Source organism: Pelobates fuscus, chromosome 5 (assembly GCF_036172605.1).
Source record: "Pelobates fuscus isolate aPelFus1 chromosome 5, aPelFus1.pri, whole genome shotgun sequence".
Taxonomy (NCBI): Eukaryota; Metazoa; Chordata; class Amphibia; order Anura; family Pelobatidae; genus Pelobates; species Pelobates fuscus.
In genome coordinates this window covers 368,819,328-368,845,583 of record NC_086321.1, presented here as the reverse complement: position 1 = coordinate 368,845,583, position 26,256 = coordinate 368,819,328, and the positions used below count along the sequence as shown (strand labels likewise).

The 26,256-nt window shown below is 39.1% G+C and overlaps 1 protein-coding gene across 1 annotated transcript in view; it reads left to right on the top strand.

The window, feature by feature from the left end:
- CEP112 (centrosomal protein 112) overlaps positions 1-26,256 on the top strand; it is a 243,236-nt gene that overhangs the window by 116,117 nt on the left and 100,863 nt on the right. The window contains exons 19-20 of the mRNA XM_063456123.1: positions 22,555-22,690; positions 23,995-24,102. Of these exons, the coding sequence (XP_063312193.1) occupies positions 22,555-22,690; positions 23,995-24,102 (244 nt within the window). The remainder of the gene's footprint in view (positions 1-22,554; positions 22,691-23,994; positions 24,103-26,256) is intronic.

The following is a 26,256-nucleotide window of genomic DNA, read 5'->3' as shown; positions in this document are numbered from 1 at the left end:
GGAAGTGCATTATAGAGCAATGTATTTCTGGACATGGAAGTGCATTATAGAGCAATGTATTTCTGGACATGGAAGTGCATTATAGAGTAATGTATTTCTGGACATGGAAGTGCATTATAGAGCAATGTACTTCTGGACATGGAAGTGCATTACAGAGCAATGTATTTCTGGACATGGAAGTGCATTACAGAGCAATGTATTTCTGGACATGGAAGTGCATTATAGAGCAATGTATTTCTGGAGATGGAAGTGCATTATAGAGCAATGTATTTCTGGACATGGAAGTGCATTATAGAGCAATGTATTTCTGGACATGGAAGTGCATTACAGAGCAATGTATTTCTGGACATGGAAGTGCATTATAGAGCAATGTATTTCTGGAGATGGAAGTGCATGATAGAGCAATGTATTTCTGGACATGGAAGTGCATTACAGAGCAATGTATTTCTGGACATGGAAGTGCATTACAGAGCAATGTATTTCTGGACATGGAAGTGCATTATAGAGCAATGTATTTCTGGACATGGAAGTGCATTATAGAGTAATGTATTTCTGGACATGGAAGTGCATTATAGAGCAATGTACTTCTGGACATGGAAGTGCATTACAGAGCAATGTATTTCTGGACATGGAAGTGCATTACAGAGCAATGTATTTCTGGACATGGAAGTGCATTATAGAGCAATGTATTTCTGGAGATGGAAGTGCATTATAGAGCAATGTATTTCTGGACATGGAAGTGCATTACAGAGCAATGTATTTCTGGACATGGAAGTGCATTATAGAGCAATGTATTTCTGGACATGGAAGTGCATTACAGAGCAATGTATTTCTGGACATGGAAGTGCATTATAGAGCAATGTATTTCTGGACATGGAAGTGCATTATAGAGCAATGTATTTCTGGACATGGAAGTGCATTACAGAGCAATGTATTTCTGGACATGGACGTGCATTACAGAGCAATGTATTTCTGGACATGGAAGTGCATTACAGAGCAATGTATTTCTGGACATGGAAGTGCATTATAGAGCAATGTATTTCTGGACATGGAAGTGCATTACAGAGCAATGTATTTCTGGACATGGAAGTGCATTATAGAGCAATGTATTTCTGGACATGGAAGTGCATTACAGAGCAATGTATTTCTGGACATGGAAGTGCATTATAGAGCAATGTATTTCTGGACATGGAAGTGCATTATAGAGCAATGTATTTCTGGACATGGAAGTGCATTACAGAGCAATGTATTTCTGGACATGGAAGTGCATTACAGAGCAATGTATTTCTGGACATGGAAGTGCATTACAGAGCAATGTATTTCTGGACATTGAAGTGCATTATAGAGCAATGTATTTCTGGACATGGAAGTGCATTATAGAGCAATGTATTTCTGGACATGGAAGTGCATTACAGAGCAATGTATTTCTGGACATGGAAGTGCATTACAGAGCAATGTATTTCTGGACATGGAAGTGCATTACAGAGCAATGTATTTCTGGACATGGAAGTGCATTATAGAGCAATGTATTTCTGGACATGGAAGTGCATTATAGAGCAATGTATTTCTGGACATGGAAGTGCATTACAGAGCAATGTATTTCTGGACATGGAAGTGCATTATAGAGCAATGTATTTCTGGAGATGGAAGTGCATTATAGAGCAATGTATTTCTGGACATGGAAGTGCATTACAGAGCAATGTATTTCTGGACATGGAAGTGCATTACAGAGCAATGTATTTCTTGACATGGAAGTGCATTATAGAGCAATGTATTTCTGGACATGGAAGTGCATTATAGAGCAATGTATTTCTGGACATGGAAGTGCATTACAGAGCAATGTATTTCTGGACATGGAAGTGCATTATAGAGCAATGTATTTCTGGACATGGAAGTGCATTATAGAGCAATGTATTTCTGGACATGGAAGTGCATTATAGAGCAATGTATTTCTGGACATGGAAGTGCATTATAGAGCAATGTATTTCTGGACATGGAAGTGCATTACAGAGCAATGTATTTCTGGACATGGAAGTGCATTACAGAGCAATGTATTTTTTAACATGGAAGTGCATTACAGAGCAATGTATTTCTGGACATGGAAGTGCATTACAGAGCAATGTATTTCTGGACATGGAAGTGCATTACAGAGCAATGTATTTCTGGACATGGAAGTGCATTACAGAGCAATGTATTTCTGGACATGGAAGTGCATTACAGAGCAATGTATTTCTGAAGATGGAAGTGCATTATAGAGCAATGTCTTTCTGGACATGACATGGAAGTGCATTACAAAGCAATGTATTTCTGGAGATGGAAGTGCATTATAGAGCAATGTATTTCTGGAGATGGAAGTGCATTATAGAGCAATGTATTTCTGGAGATGGAAGTGCATTATAGAGCAATGTATTTCTGGACATGGAAGTGCATTACAGAGCAATGTATTTCTGGACATGGAAGTGCATTACAGAGCAGCAATGTATTTCGAGACATGGAAGTGCATTACAGAGCAATGTATTTCGAGACATGGAAGTGCATTACAGAGCAATGTATTTCTAGACATGGAAGTGCATTATAGAGCAATGTATTTCTAAACATGGAAGTGCATTACAGAGCAATGTATTTCTGGACATGGAAGTGCATTATAGAGCAATGTATTTCTGGACATGGAAGTGCATTACAGAGCAATGTATTTCTGGACATGGAAGTGCATTATAGAGCAATGTATTTCTGGACATGGAAGTGCATTACAGAGCAATGTATTTCTGGACATTGAAGTGCATTATAGAGCAATATATTTCTAGACATGGAAGTATATTATAGAGCAATGTATTTCTGGACATGGAAGTGCATTACAGAGCAATGTATTTCTGGACATGGAAGTGCATTATAGAGCAATGTATTTCTGGACATGGAAGTGCATTACAGATCAATGTATTTCTGGACATGGAAGTGCATTATAGAGCAATGTATTTCTGGACATGGAAGTGCATTACAGAGCAATGTATTTCTGGACATGGAAGTGCATTACAGAGCAATGTATTTCTGGACATGGAAGTGCATTACAGAGCAATGGATTTCTGGACATGGAAGTGCATTACAGAGCAATGTATTTCTGGACATGAAAGTGCATTATAGAGCAATGTATTCCTGGACATGGAAGTGCATTACAGAGCAATGTATTTCTGGACATGGAAGTGCATTACAGAGCAATGTATTTCTGGACATGGAAGTGCATTATAGAGCAATGTATTTCTGGACATGGAAGTGCATTATAGAGCAATGTATTTCTGGACATGGAAGTGCATTACAGAGCAATGTATTTCTGGACATGGAAGTGCATTACAGAGCAATGTATTTCTGGACATGGAAGTATATTATAGAGCAATGTATTTCTGGACATGGAAGTGCATTACAGAGCAATGTATTTCTGGACATGGAAGTGCATTATAGAGCAATGTCTTTCTGGACATGGAAGTGCATTACAGAGCAATTTATTTCTGGACATGGAATTGCATTATAGAGTAATGTATTTCTGGAGATGGAAGTGCATTATAGAGCAATGTATTTCTGGACATTGAAGTGCATTACAGAGCAATGTATTTCTGGACATGGAAGTGCATTATAGAGCAATGTATTTCTGGACATGGAAGTGCATTACAGAGCAATGTATTTCTGGACATGGAAGTGCATTATAGAGCAATGTATTTCTGGACATGGAAGTGCATTATAGAGCAATGAATTTCTGGACATGGAAGTGCATTATAGAGCAATGTATTTCTAGACATGGAAGTGCATTACAGAGCAATGTATTTCTGGACATGGAAGTGCATTATAGAGCAATGTATTTCTGGACATGGAAGTGCATTACAGAGCAATGTATTTCTGGACATGGAAGTGCATTACAGATCAATGTTTTTCTGGACAATACTGCAGAGCTAAATAAATGTTATACTTCGTTTATTGGTGCTATACCCTGGCCCTGTGGTAATCTGTTTCTAAGTGGTTTGACACAAACAGAGTGGTGTGCTTGGTCCAGTCCCTGTGTTGCTGTGTTGGTAGTGTAGAGGTTTTACATGACTTTTACATTGTCAATGTCATTTTGTCACTTGGATGGCATTATCCATTATCTGACAATTGTCTCCCTCTCTTCTCTCAGTTGTGCATGCAGTAGGCAGGTTTGGTATTGGGCAGCTGGACTGAGCCTTCTGACTGCCTGACTGACAGCTCTGATGGGCTGGCTTAAAGCAATTTTTACCAAACACTGCGGTCCTAAGCCAATGTCAGAGCTTGGAGTGAAGGCAAGATACTCTCTGTAACAATGCAAAGTTGTGTCATTTATACATCCAGGCTTCTCTAGTCTCTCTAGTTCTGCATTATTATGCAAACCTCACACTATTCCAGTGCTGCCTCTTCTTCTTTATTTTCTTTCTTTATTTTTCTGTTGTATTTCTTATCTGAGGAAAACGCGTCCACAACTGGACAGCACGCTCTGCTTTGGACCTTACAAGCGATCAATAAAGTGGCGTCTGCACTCTCTTTTCCTGCCACTAATCCATCTTTCGGTTCTTTCAGATTTTCCTGCTGCTTTTGTCACATTGTTTGCTTTCGTTAAAGTTGTTCGAGATAGTAACCAGTGTGTTCCTGTATTATTCTGTTGTTGTGCTTAACATTCCTTTCAAAGTATTTCCAGCCTTTAGGCTTTTATCTCCCCAAATGCATGATTTTATATTCCTTGATATCAAACATTGGATTCCACATGTGTGCAGTGTAGCTTGTTCTTTTGTTAAAGCGTATAATGGTTCTTTTTTTTACACTCCACTCATTTGTGCTTCATTTATTTATTTAATTATGGAGTGTTAAGCCATTGCATTATCACAGTAAAATAGAACGGATGGCGATTGCATTCGGAGGAATGTAGCCTTTGGAATGACTAAGGACCTCGTTTGAGAAATGCATCAATGAACATCCGCTCTGTTTTTACTTTCAGAATTCTGTCCTGAAAACAGTTATTGCTTCACTAGGTTCAATACAGTCATGGACATTAAAATAGCTACTTATTTTCTATGGGTATAGCCGATATTCTTATTTTTTAGAGTTTGCGATATTTAGAAAGTAGTTTATAACCTTTTGACTTCCCTTCCCCTTAAGTGGATCTGTATCCCAGGCACTGAAGCCTTTTTTGTTGTTGATATTGTTTAGCTTTTTGTATTTGTATTTATTAATCACTTCTGCTGAATCTAATAAAATATTTATCTTAATGATATGATCAGTATTTCTTTATAAGAGAAAGGATGGCCTTTTTGTAGTACGAGGTATAAATCAAGCAGATGGTTTCAAATAACCCTTTCGTTCCTTGTATTGGGACACATGAATAATCAATAACCTGATACTAATGTGTTTTATTTACCTTTTATTAACCCTGTTCTCCATCCTATAGAGCATCACCTCTTTCTTACAGCCTAAAAGAAGAGGGGTCGTAGAGGACTGGAACCATAGAATGTTTTTAGTGTCAAGATGTGAATTCCGTATGTAAATATAAATGTCTCCCTGTCCAACCCGACCACTAAACCCTTTATCTGTGCACGGCCAATTATCAACTGGTTCTTTTAATCTTTCATTCAGGCCTACTTTTGGCCACTTGTTGAACCGAGCGCAGAGTTGCTGATCAAAGATAGAGTTACCCCCCCCAAAAAGACCAAGTTATTGAGAAACAGATCCATCAATTAGGGCACAGGTGCCAAACACGATGTGCATCACTCGTTTGTTATAGTAAGCTTGCTCATTTGGAGAGGCCACAATACACATGTTTGTTCCTGGAAAGGGCAGGTGCAGAGAAAGCATTCATGCATGTTCAGTTCCTAACAAAAGGCTGTCTGTGCCCTGCACATCAAAGGACAGATCCTCTTAAAATATTCCTTCTGAGATGCTTGCCAGTCTAATAAGCAGCATACGAGCCAGTTACGCACGCTTGTTTGGTCCCATGGCCATGCAGAATCACATAGAAACTTATATAGGCTTTATTAGGCTTTAAATCTGTCATATAGTCAGAAGGACACTCAACTTTTCATTTTATAGTCTCATATCGAAGCTGTATTTTTCTCCACATTCACATTTCTTTCGTTTTATTTAAAACAAATTGCAGCATAACCCTGCTACTTTAGACATTATTATTATTATTATCGCCATTTATATAGCGCCAACAGATTCCGTAGCGCTTATGGCACCTCTATTCACAAAGAAATATCCTTGTTAGAAATATTGAGTATATATTTCGCTCAGCCAAAGAGGGATCCGTGTGAACGGCTCTCTGCCATACAGCCAATCACTGCCCTCCTATTATCTGCCTCATTTTACATTAGCACAGCTTTGCAATACTTTCAATACTGATAAGCAGTCCAATCAGCAGCCCAATTCATACAGATCTCATATTAGTGGAAAAAGCAGAATAGCTTTATATATTTTGGGTTTTTTCACTTTTTGATCCAGCAACAGCTTTAATAATGTTGTTTAATGTACTGGAATATTGGACAATTCAGTCACATTGAATCACAATTGTTCTTGCTGCTTGCCAAATGGATGCAGTTCCCTGTTTTAGAGAAAAAGAAAGGTCCTTGATTGAGTTAATGTGACCAAATAATTATATTATCCAGTTCTCTAAGCCAATCAATACACAGGTTGAACACAAACCACTTGGATAACTGGATGCTACTATTTTTACTACCTTACACTGAGGTTTAACTTCAGTCCTGACCTCTGAGCTGTTCAGGGACATGTCTTTCTCGTTATCCAGTTATTAAAATCAGGTCAAAGCCACCACTCGGTGAGTCTGCATAGATGGTAATTAATATTGCCATGATTTTTATAGGTACCTGTCATATCGTCTGATGGTTCCAGTGTGGGTATAGCTAAAACCATGGAGACATTTTAACAGTAAATTTCATTAAAAATACAGAAGACCCATCAAGTTTAACTTTTCATCCATGATTTCACTTTTATTCTTTAAAAAAAATCCTGTATCTACAGTGTATTATTTGTAACATGGAAAATATTACCGTATATGTTTATTGGTATTATTGTAAAACACCCAGTCTCAGTGTGTCACCTTGTCAGGTCCTCAGAGAGCCATTTATATAGACACATTTTTCCTTATACAAAATGGTGTTTGATTATCAAGTTTCATTGTAATATAGGCAGAAACAAGGTCCCAGTCAGTTCAGCCCTTCACATCTGTTTCTGCTGATGACCCAAACAAAGGTGTAAAATACAATTCAAAGTAATTTCTAATTGTAAAATAAAATTGAGAAAATAAATCCTTAGTAGTCTATTTGGGACAACAAGCTGTTACCCCACGTGTTAAATAGTGGAGGGTTACAAATTGTCAACATACTATAGCGAATCAAAAGTGGTGCTGTTGGCAGACAAGGAGACGTACGGGAAAAAAATGGCAAGTGCTGTGAAAGGTCACTTTTCTCTATTCGCAGTCCTGCGATTGGGAGAGCAGGGAAGGTTATGGTGATAAAACATTCATTTTTTTGCTGTAAATTTTAATTCTTCTACTGCAGAGACCATGTTGCATTTTAGTGGATAAATAAAAAATCACTTGAATATGGCTTTCCCTCCCAGTTTTGAAGGAACACGCAGTGGGCAGCTGTTCCCAACTCGGCCCAAGCATCTGAAAGCATTTAGCGAATGGCAGTCATAGTTTCCAGAGTATCGTAAACATGCCTTTAGCTACAGTAAGCAAGCTGGGATAATACTCACCGCGCAATACGCCAACCGTACGGCAAATGGACTTATGGTCTGTGACCGAGGACGTTTCCTCCTCTTCCGACGTTTTACTCATGTCTGACTCATTCTGAGTGAATGATAATGGATAATTCCCCTTGTTAATGGCGACAACTGGAAACAAATAGAGATTTATTTTAACAATCTTGTGTAACTTTAGTTACAACTTTGTGTGTTATACATCAGTACACAGTGTTGTGTCTTTGACCATGTATACACAAATCCTATATTTATCCTAATGTATCTACAAAATAAAAGTTAAAAGAAGAGCTGCTTTTTTTAAAGTCATATTTAGTTGAAAATATTTCATTTACAGCCAATGTGTATACTGGAAACAAAAAGAGAGAAAATTGGCATCAACGTCTGTTATTTGAAATATTTTTACTTTTGTTTTATCTCCAAATATCTGCAGCCTATTCTGTTAACATCCCCACATCAATAACACATGTTTTTTTTTTTTAAATCATGCTCTTTGCATCTATACCATATGTGTGTGTGTATTTTGGATATATATATATATATATATATATATATATATATATATATATATATATAACATTGATTTTCTCACCCCTCCTGGGTGGTATGTTTATTGCTCATTCTCGGGCCCTCTACCATAGTCCTGGGAGTTTGAGAGCTCTGCGCAGTATCTTATCTGTTCCTAGAACTGCACTCTTCTGGACAGCGATCTCAGATGTCCCACCTGGAATCTGTTGAAGCCACTCCCCCAACTTGGGAGTCAGAGCCCCAAGTGCTCCTATCACTACTGGGACTACTACAGCCTTCACTTTCCACATCCTTTCTAGTTCTTCTTTCAGTCCTTGGTATTTGACCACTTTCTCCTGTTCCTTCTTCCTGATGTTATAGTCACTGGGTATTGCCACATCCACCACGACTGCAGTCTTTCGTTTCTTGTCTACCACCATGTCTGGTTGATTGGCCAGCACTTCCTTGTCTGTCTGGATCTTGAAGTCTCACAGGATCTTAGCACGGTCATTCTCAACTACCCTTTGTGGTATCTCCCATCTGGACTTAGGCAGGTCCAATCCATATTCTGTGCAGATGTTTCGGTACACAATCCCAGCAACTTGGTTGTGTCTCTCTGTGTATGCTGTTACTGCTAACATCTTGCATTCGGCTACTAGGTGCTGGACTGTCTCAGAGGTCTTTTTGCACAGTATGCACCTTGGGTCTTGCCTGGTGGGGTAGACTCCAGCTTCTATTGATCTGGTTCTGAGTGCCTGCTCCTGTGCTGCTAGGATTAGTGCCTCAGTGCTGTCTTTCAGTCCTGCCTTTTCCAACCACTGGTAGGATTTTGCCATGTGAGCCACATCCACTATCTGCCGGTGGTACACCCCATGGAGAGGTTTGTCTTGCCAAGGAACCTCCTCTTTCTCTGCATCCTCGATCTGTGGAAGTCTCAGGCATTCCCTTAGCAGTTCATCTTTGGGAACCATCTTCGTGATGTACTTGTGGATGATCTGTGTTTCATTCAGGATATAGCCTTGACACTCATCAGGCCCTGACCTCCTTCTTTCTGGGTGCTTGGTTTTGGGTGGAATCCTCCATTCATAGTGAGTAGTTTCCTGGTCTTGACATCCATGGTGACCAGTTCTTCTTGTGACCAGGTTATTCCAGCTGGGTACCTGATGACCGGTAGGGCATATGTGTTGATGGCTTGGATCTTGTTCTTGCCATTGATCTGGGACTTCAGGACCTGTTTGACTCTTTGGAGGTACTTGGATGTAGCTATCCTCCTCGCCTCTTCCTCATTGTTGCCATGCGTTTTGTGGTACCCCCAGGTACTTGTAGCTGTTCTCTACATCTTCTATTTGGCCTTCTGGAACTTCAACTCCATCTATCCTAATCATCTTCCCTCTTTTTGCCCGCCCGTATTTCTCTAGTCTGAATTACATTCCGATGTCCTTGCTATATATCCTAGTTAGGTGGATCAGTGAGTCAATGTCTCACTAATTCTTGGCATACAGCTTGATGTTGTCCATGTAGAGTAGGTGGCTGATGGTAGCTCCACTCTTGAACCTGTGTCCGTATCCATTCTTCTTGATGATCTGGCTAAGGGGGTTGAGGCCTATGCAGAACAGCATTGGGGATAGCGCATCACCTTGGTATATGCCACATTTAATGTTCACTTGAGTTATTGTCCTGGAATTGGCTTCTAGAGTTGTTTTCCACTTGCCTATCGAGTTCTTGATGAAGGCTCTTATTGTCTTGCTGACCTTGTAGAGAGCCAAGCATTCCAATATCCATGTGTGGCATTGTGAATAAAATTAAAATAGTAGTAAATAAAACTCACAAACATGGAATGGTTGTAGTACAACTCGTAACTGAAAGGCTCAAGAGGATTAGCTCCTTGTGTGCGTGGAGTCCAATATAGACTAACCACCAGCCAAACTTTTCACTTAAAATCTTTATTACTATCCAGCAATGGATTTTGTAAAAATGTTATACCCCCATTCTACATCGTGACGGAATACAGGTATGTTTGGTGGTATAAAAATAATACATAACAATAATAACATTATAGCATATCATAATAATGTATGCATACTGGTAGTAAGTGCATATATAAAGAAATAATTGTTAGTATTAACATCTGGAAGATGTTTTTTAGGATTTCATCTGTCAGCCAAATTCGCTGAACCCATGACGTATATTTAAATACCATAAGCATCTCTCATAGCTTCATTCCAACGACAGCGAATGTTTTGCGTTTTGCTCAGAGTCATGCATGCAGTATTACGCGATCTCTGTGCCCCCACCCCACAGTTTGCTATGCGGTCATGCAGCCGAGATGAGAGAACAAGCTGGTATTTAATGACCTCTCCTGCTTTATAAAGAGCAGCTGAGGAGGACATGTCATTTTAACACTGATGTAAAATATTTTACAGCCTTAGAATACCTCAGTCTTTCCATCAGAGCCTCATTATTGGTGAGCAATGAAAGACACTTCCTCAATGGCCTTACATTCCTGTATTGGCAGAGGGAACAGCCGGACCATAATCTAATATGGCCCTGTGTTTACTCTGAAGGTATTAGAGGGACCAGTTCAAATGTGACTTTAAATGACATGTATGTAAGTAAAACATTTATAAGTGTAGCGGGATTATTCACTAAAGTGCATTTAATTTGTTTGGTCAAAATATCCAGAAGTCAAAGCATACCTTAGCTAGATTGAAAATAACTTTGAAATTCTTACAATTCACACTTGATATGAATATCCATGACAGTATGCCAAATGTAACATGAAGTAGTTATGGTGCCAGGAGTACCCAGCTGCTGTCCAACAGTATTCTGTCAAAACATTTATAAGTGTGATAATTGCCTTACTATGTTGGGTATCAGCAACCTTTCTGGTCTGAGTTGCTATCGAATAGCGGGCGTTCATACTTCCACGTTATCATGACAGTTGTAGACTGTATTCAATGGCCCGGGTGCTTATGTAACCTTTCCTTGCAATGAGACCCTTCTACATTGTTTCTACGCCTCTCCTTGTCTTTAGTTTATATAGTTTATTGCCACTTATTTCCTTTTGCAGCCAGCTTGCTGATCAGCTGTGACAAAATCCTTGCTGGCTTCCCTCACTATCCTGACTAAGATTTCCAGTGTAGACGTCTTGAAATATCTAGATTATTTCTATTTTCTTTTTTTTTTTATTATTATTTATTTTTGCAGTGCTTATAATGGTTACAGGCTTACATATGGTACCCCAACGGCATTCCATACGTTGATTGCTAAACATTTGTTACAGTGGGTATTAGATAGACAAAGCACTTTTTTTTTTGATATTACATGGTAAACAGGCTTAAACGTAGATTGAGATTACAATAGAAAAACAGAAGAAACATTCTAGAGCTTGGATAGTTAAAACAGTACGCTTGGAATCAATACGCTAGATTTCAGAGTGCTAAACAAAAGAATACAGTCGCTTACTCTAAGCTTATCGTAAATAATCTTTAAGTTTAAGAGGCAAATAAATGATATGTTAGAGGCTAGGATACATTTTAAGGTTGTATATTTTCAGCAGCACAAGGGCACACTCTGGAGTGTAGGCGTCTTGTAGCCCTCTCAACTGTGTATGTCAAATTCAGCCCACCCCAATACGGTAGGGGAGAGGCGAGAGTCCCATTGTCCCCAGTGGGATTCCTCCCCTGCTCCAGAGCTTGGAACTTGCCTCGTTGGTTCGGTGAAACCCGATGGAGTGGCTGGCCCAGTCGCTTACTTTGTCATGCGCCTGTATCTGTAGTTTCCTGACGGTGACTCTTGGACTAGTGTGTCTCTGATGCTGCCCTAGTGGGATAAACTGAGGAGCCCTGTAGGCCTGCCGCGTGAGTTTGGCTTGGCGCTTTGCGTCTCTCCGCTTGTGCTTTGAAGGTCTTCTGTGTGCTGACTTGGGGGCTTTCACCGTGGCTTGGTGGTGTTTGCTGGGGCCTGTGGCCCTCAACGGCCCTGGAGTTAGGTGCGCTGTGTTGCGGGCGGGTTTCCCGTTCTGCATGCGACTTTTGGAAGGCCCTTTCCCTAATCGGGGTTGGGCTCTCCCGCTTCCCGTGTCTGGTCTGGCTGTGGTACCTGAAAATAGGTGCTGCAGCTTCTGCCAGAAGCGCTGGAAGATTTTGTTGAGCCTCAACTGGGGATCTGCTGTGAGGTCATGCGACTTTCCCGGCACTAGGCCCACGCCTCGCAGTTGTGAGTCCTTAGCGTCCGCCATTGTTGGGCGTCGGGCGGGAGGCAGCGTTTCCCAGCAGTGTGGTGAGTGCGGGTATGCAGGTTAGCCTCTGATGGGACCGGGATAACCCCCACCGGTCCACGGGGGGGGTGAAGGAGTGCCACGGATCCAAACCCCTTCTCAGGGCTCAAGGGGCTCGGCCTCTTCCCCTCGTCCCCGTTCCAGGTAGGCCGCAGCAAGGGTCCCAGGTTCTCCGTTGAATTATCGCTCCGGAGCTGTGTCTGGTAGTTGCCCTGGGTCCCCCTGACCTTAATCATTCATGTGGGTTCTGTTTTGGCAGTGTTCGCCGGGTTACCACGCTTAAATTTGCGATAAGGTCTGGAGCCCCGGCATTACACGTCTGGCTCGCTTGAAGGTCAGACTCCGCCTCTATTTCTATTTTCAATACATATTATATCTCCTATCTTTTAGCCTCTGGTGGTTTGACATTGGGATGACAGTTTGAGTGTCTTTATATAGGAAGTAACACAGGTGACACCGTGACCGGCAGCCCATGTGCCGAAGATGGCAGCACAAGCTGACATTTGAAAATACACAAAAACTGGTTACGCCAATGGATGGATATAAAGATAAAATGAAGAAAGATAGATATATGCAATAAATAATAAACGAATAAAGTCAAATATTCACAGTCCAATGATCAAGATTAAGGTTCTTGTCAACATATGTAAAAAGATACAAACTAAAAGATAATAGTGCAGACTGTTTAAGCAGGAACATAAAACTCTCAATAATGGTAATTTTAATTGCACTCACATTTCGTAGAGCTTAAACTAGCTCTAAGTAAAATTGCTTGCAGAGGTACAATCCCCACTGATGGCGCAAGCTGACATTTAGTGCTTTGACCTTACACAGTGTGAGGTTAAATGATGTGTTCATGTTACACTTTTTGGGAATTTTTCTCTTGTGTTCCTTAAAAATATATATTTTTTTTTAAATACAAAATTTCAAGACTCATGCCAGTTGCAAGATATTAAATATAGTTTCTGCCTCAGTTTCAGACATAAACTAAAGACTTGCCTTCAATTGAGGCTTTTCTATCCACCCTAAGCTTACCTCAGTGTCTTTGTTTCCTTAGTTAACACCAGAATTATATTCTATTTTTGCTTGCCAGTTCCCTGTACGGATGCAGTACTGTGTTCATTTATTGGATGCGAGGGACAGTCCTTCAGTTTTCTTACCCCCAATAGATAAGGCAGAGTGCCTCTTTTACAGAATATCATTGCTTTTTGATTTCCTTCTTGGAGAGAATTGATCTCATTGTCTGTTTCAGAACAGAAAGATATCCTGACTCAGTCCAAACTTCTTATTCCCTCTGTTTGCCCCCAAACAAACCAGTTCCCTGTGTCTTTGAGTCCAGCAGGGATTAGTCTCAGAAGCTCTTAGAAAGGCAGCGCTCCCCACGGACAGGACAGACACAGTGTTTTGAAGGCAATAAATATTTCAGCTTCACATTTCAATCTTTCTTGTGAGCTATGTGATCTTCTTTTGGTCTCGTTGCTGATTCTGCTTCAGTGGATTTACACTGGAAACACAATACAAACAGGACAAGTCCGAATCATCTCTGTTTTCACTTGACCTGTATGGAAAACACGAATGTCCTTGGGCTTGATGTTCCCGACTAGGGAGAGTAAATACCGTGCTTTGAGAATGCACATATACACAACTCCTACTGGCTTTATTGATCACTAGTCTGTTTTAGTTGTCATTATTTATGAAGTGCACAGTGCTGTACTGCCGATATATAAAATAAAACAAATACATTCAAACATTTTAAGGTGACAAGAAAGTAAATGTGAGGAGGACCCTGCCAAAACAAGCTTACACCCCAGAATGTATCCCATCTATTTACCAAAGAGAGTTAAAGTTGCACAACCATTACCACTACAGCTCATTGTAGTGATTACCAGGCCCAGTTTGGGGTGCCATCTCCTTAGATTGTGTGAAACCATATTCAACACGTTTGCTAAAAGGTGAGACATGTATACCATGGCCCCTGTGTCAGCCTATCGAAAGTGCTCTCAGCTTATCATTGCCATCCGAAGTTTGATGAGCAAATGGGGGCATTCACTTTGGGGCTAGTCGCACATCAGCAGAGGGGTTAGAAGGGGCAGGCTCGCCATGGCTGCAGATAAGAAATCTGCATGTGTTACTAGCAGTATTTAGATATACCACCAATGTTTGAATGCATAATTAAATGCATAAATGTATTTAATAAATGTATATATCCCCATAAAATGGGGATATATCTACTAATTTTTTTTTTTTTTTGTATTTGGACAGTGGAGTTTCACTTTATTTTATATTATTTCAGTGAGGCTCTTAAAGTCGAGAATTGCCTAACCCTATGGCACTCTATGGCAGATGCATTTTAATGCATTGGTTGTGCACTTGAGGACATGGACCTTCTTTTCTATTCCTTTTTTATTGGGAATCCTGTTGTGTATCTATTACTGCAAAGATTTTGTATTAAGTTAAACAGTGCTGATGTCATAGTTTGCATTCCAAGACTGGAAGTAATGAACGTACGTTCTGAAGCTCTAACGCTTAGCGGCAGTTTGGAGCTGTGAGCACACTTAGGCTTGTAAAGCTGAGAGCTATGATGGTGAAAGATCGCACGTCATGTGACACTGTGCCCTTTTGATCTAGCTAAAGGTATCACATCTGTGAGCAGTTCAAAGCCTCGGGTTTTCATCACCCACAAGACTGTGGAGAGAGGCAAAGTTACAATGAGGGACTGTTCTGCAAGCATGGACAAATTTATAACACATCACAAAATCAGAGGTCAGAAGTACAAACTACACAGATAATGAGGAGGGATTTGAAATGTTTATAATTGGAATATTATTATTAGGGTTTGGAACAAAACATATAAAATGGAGAAAAAAATTAATTTCCTAAAGTTTCAATTCTTCAGCCTACAATATGAAAGGCGATAGTGATACTTAATATGCATTCTCATCGTAGGTTGAGTGCGGAATCTGATTGGCTCAGGAGATCCTTGCAGAATTTGCACATGGATTGAGATGTTCTACAAATTACCAGAACAGTTGCCATTCAGATGCAGTAGAGTTTGGAAGGGTTTTTCCGTTATTGATTCTTCATTTTAGGAACTAACGCACACTTGTAACATTGACCAAATATCTAAGTTGTGTTAATTTTAAACGTCCCCAAATCCTAAATAAGAGTGGAGCAAATATGTTGAATTGTATATTTTTAATGGCTTGGATAATTTTGCCCATATTTTGCAGTTTCACTGTTGAAACCGTTTGCAGGTTAGTAAATAACTCTGTCCATTTTCATTTTACCAGCCATGCTGACAGTTTGGGAATTCCTGTTCCCAGACATTGCTGTGCCTTTTTTCAAATACCTATGAGCAATGGATCCCATTTATTCACGGAACTTTTAAATCCCTGTTGTTATTATTATTGGATAAAGTAATAAATAAACGTGTACTTTTTACAGTGAATATACTACATTTAAATGTTATTACCATGTATATGCACAATTGCTATTTCATCATTTTTTGTGCATATTCTATCCCTCGCTTGTTCAGTTGTTCAGAATAAATTTTCTATTTTACACCATTATTGCTCAAAAATGGTGTCCTCTGGAACCACCTTCACACACGGGCCTGCCTTAATTTCTCTCTCTGTCGTCGAGTTGTTAAGTCAGGAATTATCTTTATTCCCTAATAACACTGGACACCCACTGTTGGATATAGATCCCATGTTTATAGCTCACATTTAACCATTTATTACAGGACTTTTTTTGTGTGTGTAAAAGCCGGAATAAAGTTTAATGTGGATGTTTCATAGAATTGCTTTGCTATGCTAATGCGATGCCTTTCATTCAGGCTATGCTTTGATCAGCCCCATCACACCAGTGCGAAGAACTGCCAGGATTATCGAATCTGCCCACCAGGCTGTTAATCATTAACCCTTTAGAAGTGCAAATAGCGGTTTGTTGTTTTTTTGATGCGGTGGGAGGGCTGAGCTGATTTGTAAAATGCAGAGAGTAAAATTGAGCGAGGGGATTGTGACACTGATAGTTCTATCAGCATAAAGCCAGTGCTTGGCTAATCTGCTTTATCCTCTTTAAACAAGCTCATTTGTCCACTTTATTTCTCATTGTCTGTCTGTACAATCTTCTCTCATTTGCTTTCACTCACATAGAACAACCAATGCAGATTCTGTTTATGCGTCACTAACATCACTGTAACCAATTCAGATGATATTCTGTGACATTATTCTGTCTCTGTAGTTAGTAAGCGTTTCTGTGGTTTCCTAGGAAATAGCTCTGATAATAGGATTGTGTTAGCTTTATGGCTTTCTAATTATTGTAATAGTGCAAGATTTAGAGACTACGTCTAGTAATAACATTAATTAGCCAATTGAGATATCCCTCTCACCGCAATTTTCATATTCATTCTGTCTGGCTGTCGACGGGGTTCAGTCTCTCAAAATACACAAGATACATTCTGCCTCCACTTTAAGAAATACATTTTAAGGCTAGCTGGCAAAGCATCACAGATATTATTCCTTCTACAACCAGGAATGGCAAATGGTAGCTCTCCAAACATTGTACCCCTATAGCTGCCATGGTTCCAGTGTTTAAATATCTGGGAATCCACTGGTTTTCTACCACATCTGGGGTTCTGCCTTTTGGCCTCCCCTGCTTTACAGCAATTCTCGTGCAATCATTCTTCCTGGCCAGATATATCCACAGGATACTTTCGAGCAGAAGTGGAGAGGGGCAGCTCTGCTGTAAATTCAAGATAACTCTCTCATGTCCTGTTACATAGTTACATAGTTACATAGCTGAAAAGAGGCCTGCATCCATCAAGTTCAGCCTTCCTCACATATGTTTTTGCTGTTAATCCAAAAGAAGGCAGAAAACCCAGTCTGAACGCTTCCAATTTTACAACAAACTAGGAAAAAATTCCTTCTTGACCCCAGAATGGCAGTCCGATGACTCCTTGGATCAAGCAGCTATTACCCCACTAATTAGAAATTATATCCCTATATGTTATGTTTTTGGAAGTATTTATCCAATTGCTGTTCAAACATCTGTATGGACTCTGATAAACCCACCTCTTCAGGCAGAGAATTCCATATCCTTATTGCTCTTACTGAAAAAAACCCCTTTCCTTTGCTTCAGAGTAAATCTCCTTTCTTCCAGCCTAAATGCATGACCGTATGTCCTATATATAGCCCTGTTTATGAATAGATTTCCAGATAATGGTTTGTACTGGCCCCGAATACATTTATATAAAGTTATCATATCCCCTCTGAGGCGCCGTTTTTCCAAACTAAAGAGATTTAAATGTTTTAACCTTTCTCCGTAACTAAAATGCTCCATTCCTTTTATAAATACAGTAGCTCGTGTCTGCACTTTTTCTAGTGCCATGATATCCTTCTTTAGAACAGGTGCCCAAAATTGCACAGCATATTCAAGGTGTGGTATTACCAGCGATTTATAAAGAGGCAAATTTATATTTTCATCCCTAGAATTTATGCCTCTATTTATACACGACAAAACCTAACTGGCCTTAGCAACTGCAGATTGACATTGCATATTGCTGCCTAATTTGTTGTCTATAACAATTCCCAAATCCTTCTTGTGTGTGGTTATCCCTAATTCACTACCATTTAGGGTGTAAATTGCTTGTGCATTCTTGACCCCAAAGTGCACAACTTTGCATTTCTCTACGTTACATTTCATCTGTCATTTTAGTGCCCAGTCCCCCAATCTATCTAAATCCCTCTGCAGCAAAGCAATATCCTGCTCACATTTTATTACTTTAGGTTTAGCTTTAGCCTCCTACGTAAGAACATGCGCGTAGCTCCTCTTCCGTTTACTTGGATCTATAATGCTTTCTCAACTTGTCCTCAAACAGTATAGAAATATTTTGTTGCTCAATTACTTTACTCTTGAAACACATGCTGATCATAATCCCAATGTATTTAACCAGGAAAGTTGCATTTAGTTTTTCACATGTTTGAAAGTTTGCTTTGGGGACTTTAAACACTTAAATGGAACAATATAGTTGCACAGACCACTTTATTTCAATGACGTGGTCTGGGTGCAGTAGTCCTCGCATTTTAACCCTGCAATGTAAAACAAAATGTAGAAATTGACATGTTTACATTGAAGGGTTAAACACACCTCTAATGACTGTCTTTCTGACTGCCACTAGAGGCACTTCCTCCCCTAGTCCAGACCAAGTAAAACTCGATCTGGGAATCAAATGCTGCTGATAGTAGCGTTTGATTGGAGGAGCTCAACGCTTAGCCACACATGCGTTCCTCTAGTCTGTAGCTTTTCTCTATAAGTAACAGTGGTTTGGAGGAGATCGCGAAGAAGTAACTTAGAAGAAGGAGCAGGAGGCTGCAGAAGAGAAGTCCTTCCAAAGGACTAATTTTTAAACTCAAATGAAGGTGGACAGAAGGAAACTTATAATATTGGAATGACAATTGTTACTTTTGGGACTATATGTTTCCTTGAAGTGCAATTTCTATATTGTATTCATTACTTACCTTTTGAATTTTTTTTTATTTTTTTTATTTTTTTTGCCATTAGCATCAGTGTACTATCATTGCCTTGCTACATAACGGTAATTCTCTGTCAACCTAGTGTGTCATCTCTCTTCTTCAACTAGTGTTCTTGGAGCCTAACTGGAAACTGATTTTAAAGCTGTTAGTTTGAATCTGGTTTGTTTGGTTTATGTGTTTTGTCTAAATGAGTGGGTTTCAACCAGTGCGCCACAAACCTCATCAATATTTGCCACGAACATATTGACTTGTAAACGTAAAGGACATATAGGTGCGGACACTGCAAAGCATGTAAACACATTTTTCCATCCAAATCTACCCAGTCTAACTGCTCTAAAATCACAGTGCATACCAATGCCCTTGTTAACTGTAGCACCACCAATATCATCTATTTGATAACTTGTGACTGTGGGCTACAGTACATCGGCAAAACTTACCAGCAGTTTAGACGTAGAATCCTGCAACACATCGGTTCCGTCAAAAACAACATCACCCCTACCCCAATTGCCAGACACATCCAGAATTTTCACCACGGCAATACAGATTGCTTGAAATTTCAGGCAATCGAAAAGCTTCTTCCTCACCCAAGAAAAGGGAATCTAAATCAACTTTTATTACAAAAGGAGTCACAATGGATCTTTAAATTTAAAACACTAACTCCTTGTGGCTTGAATGAAGAATACAACTATACTCCCTTCATTCATAAATAATGTCAGTCCATTCACTGATGGCACTTCTCTATACAGGGTTTATCCCTTATTACCTTTAAACTCTATATTTGACCGTGTAATCACAGGGTATTTCACCCACTATTTCTCTTTGTACTTCAACTATTATATTTTTTAGCAATCCTTGGTGGGATCCTCATACTTTCCCCTATTTGCCATACTGGGCGCTGGCACGATATTCTGTACAGTACCCCTCAATGATTGAACAATATGGCAATTACTTGTATCCCTGGTAAAACCATATTTTTGCCAGTTTGCACCATGTTGGATTATAATCCTTATGGTAAGCATTCACTATGAATCTGGAAACTGAAAAAATGTGTGTGCCACTCTACCTTGTACACAAACATTGCAACAGCCTTGCACTACTCAGCAGGCTCGTGACAATTTATAACACTGTACCCCTGCACGCACCATTCTGCAAATGTTACCATGTTGCAAATTATAATTTTGCAACTATGTTTTCTTTGTCATAGGATCCAGTTTACAGCTCGGCAACCCCGTATACCCTGCAAGCAGCGATCAAACAGTAATCTATTAAAACTTTCACCAAGTCCCTTTGGGTATAACCATACACCAATATACCCAGGGAGTCCATATCCCATAGGGTATAAATACACATCATCACATTTTCACTGTGTATCTATATGGTCAGCATTCAGTTGATTCCAGAACATGAATGCTATATACTGTTTTGATTTCCATCTTATCCAGCAGGGCAGGAGTTAACTGGACCTACTTTTCATAGCCCCTCCCACCAACCAATCAGGACGCATGGCGCCCTATTTAAAATCGGACACACGAGATTTTCACTTACCCCTTGAAAAGCCGCTCACAGGCGAAACGCGCGTCGGGGCTTTTGTTCCTCTTCGTGTAGCTAACCTGGACAAGCTGTTTTTATATATTCTATATCTAGAACTAGATCATTAGAGCTGAACTTGAGTGAACCTTGGTATCTTAGAAATTTTTGGTAATCGAAAGTTATCTTTAGCTATCTCTAAAGTGTTATCTAACGAACCTGGTTATACAGACTCTTAGCAATCTCCGCAGCATTTACTAGGGGGTCTTCGGACTCCGACGAATTGACGAGACGTTATCCAGTCAGTATCAGCAACTCGACTAGCGGTCTCTCACAGTCAGGTGCCAATAAGCCGCTTACACTTTGACCAAACAAGACCAGTCTATTAAGTAAATGAGTTTTGTTCTATGCTGGTAATCGAAAGTTATCTTTAGCTATCTCTGAATTGTTATCTAACGAACCTGGTTAAACAGACTCTTAGCAAATCTCCGCAGCATTTACTAGGGGGTCTTCGGACTCCGACTAATTGACGATACGTTATCCAGTCAGTATCAGCAACCCGACTAGCGGTCTTTTACAGTCAGGTGCCAATAAGCCGCTTACACTCTGACTAAACAAGACCAGACTATTAAGTAAATGAGTTTTGTTCTATGCAGTCGTACTGGACCAGCCGCACTAACTGCATTTAAGCCAGATAAAGTGAGCTCATCTTTAGAAAGCTCTAACAGTCTAAAGTGATTTTCAGTTATCTCTGCAATCCACACTAGAGGGTCCATTGACGTCTACCTATAGGAATCATTTAACCTAGGCTGTGCATTTTTCCAGCGGTTTTCTACGATCACACACTGACAAGCCGTGTAGAATAACTAAGTCCACTGGCTGACTATGACCCCAGTGACCTACTGGGATGCCAGCCGAATTACTTGACTCCTAATTGAGTATATCTGTTGAAACCCTTGTGAATTAACGCAGTATACACCAGTGACTCTCTAGACCCTCAGGTATTGCAGACTCGATAATTTAGCAGGAATCAGAAATACAGTATTATAATATCTGATTCTCTCAGACAGACACCTCGTTCAGCTCTCCTTACCTATACTTCTACTTTGGGGATATCTATGCTTTTTACATCACTTGTCCACATTACCATATGTTGTCTGGCAAAGGCAGGGACCTTTAGCCGACCTAAGCTACACTATTAAAAGTCAGCATTAGCCAATCCAGAGTAGTGGCATGATTTACCTGCTCTGGGCTATCTATGAGGTCCAGACTTGATATCTATCAAAATATCCAACAATCCCCCATTGTTTGGGACTAAGACATAATACATATCTCTGGCTGTATATGTCTGACGATTTATTTGTGTATATACCATTGTACATATCATTTCCACCTTGCCCCTACTAACATAGAGACCAGCTATTATCTCTTAGTATAAACACTCAGTATTAGTCTGCACTTGCAGTCTGAGAAACTCACTATTCTAGTAGGGACATATATGTTTATCAACGTTTTTTCTTCCTCTTTATGTTATGTCCGTCTAGAGTCTGATATCTTTCCAGCTCTCTTTTTATCAACACATTAAAAGTTTATTAATTTTACAAATACATCGAGAATTAATTAAAAGTTATATTTTATCTCTCCTAAGGTCACTGGGCAGTCCAGTTCTTTGTTTTTTCATATTGACTTGTAAATCAATTGTAAATCTCAACTGCCAATTAAAATTAATAAGTACATTTAAATACTATGCACATCTACGCAAGGCTTCATGTAAGTGTGACGTGCCTAAGTTGCTGATGAAGGTAAAAAGTAGGAAATAAAATGGAAATGTCTCTGTCGTTGAAGTGTTCCTTGGCTCAAACTAAATTGGAGAACTAAATAATACTGCTGCCAACGTGTTTTCCCGTACCAGGGATCTTATGAACCTGTTACTTGTTACAGGGATAAAGAGGAGCAGCTGACACGCTTGTTGGAGATGCAGAAGATCCAGGCACAGGAAGCAGATTCTGCCCTGGAAGAGCTGAAGCGGCAGGTGGAGTCAAACACTGAGAAAGTCTACTCCGAGATGAGGCAACAGGTGAGGCCGTGACAAGATCATTGGTGATGTTTCCATCTGGTAGTGTTCCCCTTGGGGAGTGGATGTCACTGTCAGATGCATTTTGCTGCACTGTTGTATTCTAGGACAGTAGCTGGTGCCTTCTTATCCCTGAAAGAGGCTGGTGCCATCTGATCTCTGTTTTTTTTTTATCATTTAAAAGAAACATGTTTTATCTAAAAGCAGCTTAATCACATAACAGTTTCATTAAACCCAGCCAGGGTTGTCTGAAAGCTATGTAAGTGCTGAGCCCATGCGAAACCATATGAAAGCCTGTTACAGTAGGGCACCAGCTTCATCAGATGGAATGGTGCCCAGGTTTGTGGTAGCGTATCTCTTGAAAAAGACGTATTTACCGCTGGAGTAAAATAGAAAAATAAACCTCCTGTTTTTCATAGATAAGAACTATATGTAACGAGGTTCTCCTATTGAGACATAATGAGCAATATTGTTTTCTGTGTAGGGGTAAAATGTATGTTTCCAATCTCAATACTCAATAGTGAGCTCATCAGAGAGCTAATGTTCATTGATGGTTATTCGCTAAAGTGAGAAGTGTCTGGAATTAAAAGTGCTCAAACATTTATTCCTCACACAACAGTTGTAGTAGTGATATTTCACATGTGCTTTAAAGGCCCAGAGAAAAATAAATCAATAGCATCTCACTACATTTTATACTGCGAGGTAAATCATTATATATCACTAGGTAAATCAATATATATCACTAGGTACAGACAGTGAAGATGATACCATGTCACACAATGTTGCCGTTTTGTGTTTTACTTACTTTTATTGACTCCATCACTTTGTACATAGGATGTACAGGATTTTGGGAATTGTCAATTTATGATTATATTTACAAACCCATGCTTCAGTGGCAGGATGTTTTATATGAGTAATGGCTAACTTTATTACTGTGGACGTCTAAGAGCTGCAATTCCAGTGCGTAGTTATGTTAAAAAGACAGTTTTAAATCTCAAAATCTCAAAGACCGTTCTGGAATGTCAAAGAGATGTCATTCTAAACCATTGTATAACTCAAATACTGGTAGTTCTTGTGAGATCTACAAGAACCTGGCCATCATGGCGTCCATAAGGTCATTGCTCACAGATACACAAAAATATGATAATTACTTACTTATTACTACTTATTAATACTTATTAATACTTATTAGACAAGCCTTTTCTAAGATTTTGGCCTATGAGCCCTGATTTTTGTATTCATGAGCCAACAATGGAAAGGGCTTTATGTATCATATATTACATCTAACTATTTCTCTTCCTTTATAGATGGAAAAAGTCGAAGCTGATTTAAATAGATCAAAATCACTGCGTGAAAAGCAAACCAGGGAATTCTCAAAGCAGACTGAGGATCTCAAACAAAGATACGAGCAACAGGTGAGATATTGCCATCCTATCTGTAATGTGAGAGCTGATCTTTTACATAGATTTGCATCTGTTGTATTAGAAGGCAGCTTAGCTGTGGCCTACCTCTACAAGATAATATACTTTAATTTGATTAAACCAAATGTCTCTAACATAATAGAGCAGGTCTTTAGTGTAACTTAGGACTTCAATGTGACCACTAGCTTTAGAATAACATAGTTGGCATTCACTGTCACCTAGGACTATAGAATAAGAGAGTAGGCCTTCATTGTAATCAATTATACTATAGAATAAGGGAGTGGGCCTTCATTGTAATGGATTATACTATAGAATAAGGGAGTGGGCCTTCATTGTAATGGATTATACTATAGAATAAGAGAGTAGGCCTTCATTGTAATGGATTATACTATAGAATAAGAGAGTAGGCATTGATTATACTATAGAATAAGAGAGTAGGCCTTCATTGTAATCGATTATACTATAGAATAAGGGAGTGGGCCTTCATTGTAATGGATTATACTATAGAATAAGAGAGTAGGCATTGATTATACTATAGAATAAGAGAGTAGGCCTTCGATGTAATCGATTATACTATAGAATAAGAGAGTAGGCCTTCACTGTAATCGATTATACTATAGAATAAGAGAGTAGGCATTGATTATACTATAGAATAAGAGAGTAGGCCTTCAATGTAATGGATTATACTATAGAATAAGAGAGTAGGCCTTCATTGTAATCGATTATACTATAGAATAAGAGAGTAGGCCTTCACTGTAATCGATTATACTATAGAATAAGAGAGTAGGCCTTCACTGTAATCGATTATACTATAGAATAAGAGAGTAGCCCTTCGTTGTAATCGATTATACTATAGAATAAAAGAGTAGGCCTTCATTGTAATGGATTATACTATAGAATAAGAGTGTGGGCCTTCACTGTAATCGATTATACTATAGAATAAGAGAGTAGGCCTTCACTGTAATCGATTATACTATAGAATAAGAGAGTAGGCCTTCAATGTAATCGATTATACTATAGAATAAGAGAGTAGGCCTTCATTGTAATCGATTATACTATAGAATAAGAGAGTAGGCCTTCATTGTAATGGATTATACTATAGAATAAGAGTGTGGGCCTTCACTGTAATCGATTATACTATAGAATAAGAGAGTAGGCCTTCATTGTAATCTATTATACTATAGAATAAGAGAGTAGGCCTTCATTGTAATAGATTATACTATAGAATAAGAGAGTGGGCCTTCACTGTAATCGATTATACTATAGAATAAGAGAGTAGGCCTTCATTGTAATAGATTATACTATAGAATAAGAGAGTAGGCCTTCATTGTAATAGATTATACTATAGAATAAGAGAGTAGGCCTTCATTGTAATAGATTATACTATAGGATAAGAGAGTAGGCCTTCATTGTAATCGATTATACTATAGAATAAGAGAGTAGGCCTTCACTGTAATCTATTATACTATAGGATAAGAGAGTAGGCCTTCATTGTAATCGATTATACTGTAGAATAAGAGAGTGGGCCTTCAATGTAATCGATTATACTATAGAATAAGAGAGTAGGCCTTCATTGTAATCGATTATACTATAGAATAAGAGAGTGGGCCTTCACTGTAATCGATTATACTATAGAATAAGAGAGTGGGCCTTCACTGTAATCGATTATACTATAGAATAAGAGAGTAGGCCTTCATTGTAATAGATTATACTATAGAATAAGAGAGTAGGCCTTCACTGTAATCTATTATACTATAGGATAAGAGAGTAGGCCTTCATTGTAATCGATTATACTATAGGATAAGAGAGTAGGCCTTCATTGTAATCGATTATACTATATAATAAGAGAGTAGGCCTTCATTGTAATGGATTATACTATAGAATAAGGGAGTAGGCCTTCAATGTAATCGATTATACTATAGAATAAGAGAGTGGGCCTTCACTGTAATCGATTATACTATAGAATAAGATAGTAGGCCTTCAATGTAATCGATTATACTATAGAATAAGAGAGTGGGTGTTCACTGTGATCAATATTTCTATAGAATAAGAGAGTAGACCTTTACTGTGATCAATTTTACTATACAGGAAGAGGGAAGGTCTTCACTGAGATTAACTTTACTGTACAATAAGAGAGTAGGCCTTCTC